Source organism: Macadamia integrifolia, chromosome 4, assembly GCF_013358625.1.
Source record: "Macadamia integrifolia cultivar HAES 741 chromosome 4, SCU_Mint_v3, whole genome shotgun sequence".
In the NCBI taxonomy this organism is placed as follows: domain Eukaryota; kingdom Viridiplantae; phylum Streptophyta; class Magnoliopsida; order Proteales; family Proteaceae; genus Macadamia; species Macadamia integrifolia.
In genome coordinates, this window is record NC_056560.1 from 12,530,094 (window position 1) to 12,536,093 (window position 6,000).

At 39.4% G+C, this 6,000-nt stretch overlaps 1 protein-coding gene across 5 annotated transcripts in view; it reads right to left on the minus strand.

Moving 5' to 3' along the window:
* Nucleotides 1–5,497, minus strand: part of LOC122076790 (MAP3K epsilon protein kinase 1-like) — a 48,813-nt gene extending 43,316 nt beyond the window's left edge. For 2 of the 5 annotated variants that reach the window (XM_042642341.1, XM_042642343.1), the window contains exons 1-3: nt 4,953–5,497; nt 4,419–4,523; nt 455–586 (exon numbers count right to left, since the gene is read on the minus strand). In XM_042642341.1, the coding sequence (XP_042498275.1) occupies nt 455–586; nt 4,419–4,523; nt 4,953–4,964 (249 nt within the window). In that variant the 5' untranslated portion in view covers nt 4,965–5,497. The remainder of the gene's footprint in view (nt 1–454; nt 587–4,418; nt 4,524–4,952) is intronic. The other 3 variants (XM_042642342.1, XM_042642339.1, XM_042642340.1) reach the window with 2 other exon arrangements.
* Nucleotides 5,498–6,000: the final 503 nt, after the last annotated feature.

Genomic DNA, 6,000 nt, shown 5'->3' on the forward strand with positions numbered 1-6,000 from the left:
TCAACTGAGAATTCATATAAAATATCCAATATGCTGATTATAGCACCGAAGCAGGAAACCTGTGATCTAAGGGGGAAAGATGATTTGGTATTGGCGGATGCTCATCCTGCTAAGCATAAAGCTAATTCATTCAATTGAGTCCATAACATTATGCAATATGCAGATAATAGAAAAATAATAGAAACTCTTTCCCAAATAATTTCAGAAAAATAGAAAATAGGAACAGATAGAAAAGTCCAAGAGTGACAACAAAGATCCTCTTATTTTTTGACAGGAAACATTAGGGCGGGAGAGAGAGAGAGAGAGAGAGAGAGTTCAGTATAGTGAGTACTGAGTACACAAAAAAAAATTCATGGTTCCTGGCAATCTTGGTATTAAAATCTTAAAGATAGAAACAAATCATCCAGAATAGACCAAAACAAGAAAAAAGCTGGCATTTCTAAACAGCAAAGACCTGGACAATCCGCCAAAGTGCTGGCATTGGCTGGAGGTCATAGTAAGGAGGAACACACGTGAGAAGCTCTATCACAGTGCAACCAACACTCCAAATATCTGATGCAGCTGAAACACCTGACATTTCGATCACCTGCATTGAATAAAATAGTTCAATAACGCTAGCAATATTATTTACCTACAGATCTTTTTTTCTTTTGTTGGAGAAATCCATGAACCTGCATTCCCTTGCAGTGAATTTTGATTGTTCTTTTCCTTTTAATTTTATGGGTCAAATGATATTTTCATGATTTTTTAACCTTTACACTAACCTTAGCAAATCAAGAGGGTTGCCTGGTTTTTATATCATAGACCTATGCAAAATCTCCCAGATTATTAGTCTTGCAATATAGTTGACAAAAATATATATGAACTTTCTTTTAATAGAAAATATATATATATATAATATTTAATTTGAGAAAATTTCCAACTTCAATCTAAGTAAACGTTTCTTTGATCACTCTAACCAACAACTAATCCTAGGTTATAGTACCTGAACAGGTAGCCTGTGCAGATGGAAACCTGGGCAAAGTGAGTATCACCTCAAGGCAGAAGGCCACCTGTATAAGAGGCTAGGATGAATGCAGCTGCAATGTGAACTGCTGGGATGTCTAATGCAGGACCATGGTGGATTCTTCTGACCCCAAATGGTATGGCTCAGAAAAGTGATTTTTTCCTGTTGATGCAACCCTGGGTTCCAAAACCCTAAATTTGGGTCATATGGGCCCACTTAAATGAGAAAAATTCCAAATTAAGAAGCAGTGGCAATTTCATAAATTTTGAGACAAATTAGGTCCTTAAGAGTAAGATAACAGGTGGGACCAATCAGGAATTAATTCTAAAAGAAAGAGGGAAATTCTAAAAACTAATACAAGGAGGGGCCAAAAACAGAAACAAACTTAAGGGAACAAAGCTTTTGTGGGATTTTGAGACAATCAGAAAACTGTCTTCATTTGTAATAAACATAGTTTTTAAGGCGGTAAGGCGACGGAGGCGTTTGAGGGTCTTTCGGAGCGCCTTAGTGATAAGGCGGGCATAAAGCATCGCCTTATCGACTAAAGCGTTCCTGTGTAATTTTTTTATAGAACCAATCTATTTGCCTCAAATCCTAGCTGAATCCTATTACTCATATGTTAAATAAATATTAAATGTTCATATTCATACCAAAGTAAGATATTCATCAAGAAAACAAATCAATAAAGTGAATAAACTAAGTTCATCTTCATCAATCATCAATCATCAATCATCAACAATATAAATACATAATTATGAAACAAAATTATAAATATAAAGAAAAGAAGACATAAAAAATACAAGTATTTATTATACTTACCTTTATGATGCCAAAATGAGTACCTAAGCCCTAAGGTCATCCACTATATTTCTACTCCTGTCAAAGAAGAATGATGCTCACTGCTGCCAGAGCAAAATGGTCGCCTGGATCAGTGATTCTTCCTTATTCCTTGATCCTTCTCAAAGCCCTTTCTTAAAACCCTTGACAAAATCCAAACCCTGTTTGTGAATCGGGTTTTTATTTTGTTTGTTTTGGTTATTTTTGGTGGAGTAAAGTTGATTCCATACATCTCAAGTGTTAACAAAACTATACACCTACCAATAAAAAATCTATATTTGGAATCTTCATCAAGTAATTTTAAAATGTGTTAAAAAATAAATAAATAAATAAATAAATAAATAAAAACCCATAAGGCACCACTTCACATAAGGCGGAGCACTGCCTTACCATCTCTAGACCGCATCAGCGCCTTAAAAACTATGGTAATAAATAAGTGTTGTAAATTTCAACCCTTGAAACAAAACAGAACCTGCGGTGATTTTCCATAGTTGCATGGGATAAATCTCATCAATATGGATTCCAAACGTCTTGAAATTTCAGTGGGTGAATCATTTCCCACTACCCTCTAGTATCCAGCTAATGGACTACCAAAATCATACATAACGAAAGAATATCTTCTAACTGAAGCTGAATCTGGCAGAAGGGGAAGAACAAATGAACTGCATCGCCCCAATGTAGCAAACTGGTTCACAGAGTTTCAGATCGAATGGGCTCTTATAGTGGGTGAGCCTGTGACACAACGGTTAAATTGCACTATTGCAACATATAGGTCACAGGTTCAAAACTTGGAAACAGCCTCTCCTGCAAAGCAGCAGGTAAGGCTACATACATTTGCCCCTCCCAGACCCTGCAGTTGCAGGAGCCTCGTGCACTGGGTTGCTCTTTTTCTTTCTAATGGATCTTTTTTTCAAATCCCAAATACCATTAACAGCATGAGAAAAGGACAGAAAAGCAACAATAACAGAGAAAAAATAAGGAATAAACACAATAGGTTAACAGAAGGAAGTAAGGAAAGGGCTAACAGAGGGGGTAGGAACTAGGAACCAGAAAATTGTACCTAATAAGGGAAAGCTTATTTGAGGCAAGAAACAGACGAAAGAAGGCCACAGCCTGCAATCGCACCACACCGATAACGGTAACAAAGACCCAATTTTAATTTTCATTCAATCCATCACCATCATTGGGTTATATATATATATATATATAGGAATTATGAAGAAATCTCAACTCAAAATAGAAACCGACTCTTAACTAGGAAACTTCAAAACTAACTCCTATGTATCTATCTATTCCCCAACAAAAATAAAATATAATAATATCATTCCATACCAACCCTTTTTATTTTTGGGATGGGTAAATAAATGTTTTAAAGAAAAGGGGGAGGGAGATTACAACCCTGAAAGGGGATACAAACCTTAAAAGAGTAACAAAAGCCCAAATGGGCTAAAAGACAAGAGCTAAGAAGCCCATTCAACTTAAAGGACTGCATCCAAGGCCCGAAGGGCTACAAGACTCACAAGTCCAATACATCACAAAAGCCCACATGGGCTGAAAACAAAGCAAGGAAGACCACCAAGGGAAACTAAGTCAAATCCAGTTGGGGTTTATGGAAACCCTAACGAACTTCTCTTCTTCATCTATCCAGCCGCCAAGGGAGCATCGCCAGAGAGAGGGTTGCCGCTTTGGAGGGCGCTGGCCTTACGGAGACAGCCATGACTGTGTGCCGAACTTACAGAGGGCAGCGCAAAGCGGCTGCTGGCCAAGCATAGGTGGCAGCCAAACGGCAACGTGCCATGCAGCTGGCAGCAAAATGGTAGAAGCCGAACAAGCCAGGCAGATCGGGTGGCCGGCCAAGCAGGGTTGGCGGCAAATGGCTGCAAACCATGTGGGTTGGCAGGAGACCAAGCGGCGGCAGAACAAAACAGCCACTGGCTCGAGAGTAGGCAAACGGGATCGGAGGCAAAGAGGTAGCTGGCCCAGCGGAAATCCAAACGAGTATAAGATCCAGCAGGGATTGTGACCTATGGGGCTGGCGGCCAAGAGGAAGCAGCTGGCCGAGTGGGAACCCAAACAAGCATAAGATCCAGCTGAGAAGGTAACCCACAAGGCTGGAGGCTAAGATGTGACTCCAACCGAGATGAAGCCCCAGCAGTGAACGAACAGAGAAAGGAAGGAGAGGAGCAAGAAGAAAGAAGGATAGAGTAAGGGAGCGAGGGAGAGGATGAAAGATAGAGAAGGGAGGAAGAGAGGGGAGGCGGCAACCGAAAGAGAGTTTTCTTTGGTTAGGGTTTACGAGAGGGGGATGAATTCCATACCAACCCTTATTAGACCAAAATGTTAGTTTGGATTGGGTTTGTCTCGAACTGGGTTTCCAAATCGGGGCATGCCGGACTAACTAATCCAGTCTGGTTTGATGTTTGAGAATTATTTAAATTCTTATTCGATGTGCTAGAAATTCATATGTGCTTTTAATGCTCTCCTCTGATTTACATTAATAAATTATCTAATCATCCAAATAAATATGTAGATAAAAATATTAAAAATCTGAAATTACACAATCTTTTTTAGGTACCTCAGGGGCCATCCAGTATGGTGTTCCCACAACAGCAGAATGCGTATAAATATCAGCCTCAGTTAGCTTCGTTGCGACCCCAAAATCAGCAAGTTTAACAAGACCCTGAAGGATACATCAAATAAAGAAGTTATATTCAATAAGTATCTGGAAGACAACAATACCTCCTGCCATGTTTTTTTTTTTTTTTTTTTTTTTTTTTTTTTTGGGGGAGGAGGGGGGGGGTGGTGTGGGAACCAACTAAGAAGAACCCAAGTCTGCAAAATATAATGGCCCAATATAGGCCTGTACATGGCTTGGATTCAGAGCAGACGTATGCCTGTCTCCATGTCCAGTCCATTTAGGAAAATAAGTCAACTGTACATGGTTAGAGATCCAGTGGATTGCAAACAATGACTTCACACATGAAATGGATAGATTATTTCCTAATATCTCTTACTCATATTTATGAGATGAATAAATATGACAGAACACTTGCCACGAATTGATTCACGTAGGAATGGACATAGGAAAAAAAAAAAGAACTAGACGTACCTGGTCCAGCATTCAGTTATTAATTTGATATCCGGATATAGATATGGACACCTGTTTAATTTTAGACTTTCAACAATAATGAAATGAGTATGGTGTTTTCAATATTTTCTTTACAAACCCTTTACATAGAACATTAGAATGCTGTGAGTGGATGTATGAAAAGTAACTTACAATGCAGATGATGCAGTACAAGGCCAGCATAGGAGGAGAAAGAACCAAAATGGTCAGCCCAATCAGGCCCCTATTTAGGCCCAACAACTTATGTTATAACCAGCCACATTAGGCCATGATGTAAGTTATAGTAGGGCCAATACACTGTTTATAACTTAAGCCCATAAAACATTCATGTTGCTGCCACATGTGAAGGATATTTAGTTTTTTTTTTTTTTTTTTTTTTTTTGGATGAATAAAATACCATTGCCAAAAGGAAGAAAAGAATATACAACGGGGAGAAAAGGGGGGAGAGGGCATGGCCCAACAAACTGAAGAAGCAAGCAGAGGCCAAAACAAACTAGCACTAGGCCATTACAACAAAGCACCTAAAGAGGGGGGGAATATATCAAAAAGGTTGGGACAGGTCTTTTGGGGGGGGGGTGCCCAGGTAGCAACCATAAGCCTATTCCTAGGAATATCTCTAACAGAGCGGTGACGAAGGCAACCGAGTTTGGAGCTTGTTACAATCCCAGATACCTATGATCAAACCAGAGAAAGAGAAAGAGAAGAAGAAAAGAAGAGAGAGAGGCAAGATCTAGATACTCCCAAGAGAGGGGAATAACCTGCAATCAGACCAGAATAATCCGCCGCAGGCTAGACCCTAATATTTATATATTAGAAACAAATAAACAGGTACAAAAATACCCTTAAACATCTAGTCATCCCTAATACAGAGACAGGGATCGATAGGACATAATTGCCCCTACCGCCCCTGTCATTGATTAAGCTAACGCCTCAATCTTAACACTCCCCCTCAAGCTGGAGCATATACATCACCCATGCTCAACTTGGTACCATTACAAAAACTAGGAGCAAATAGCGACTTAGTGAACAT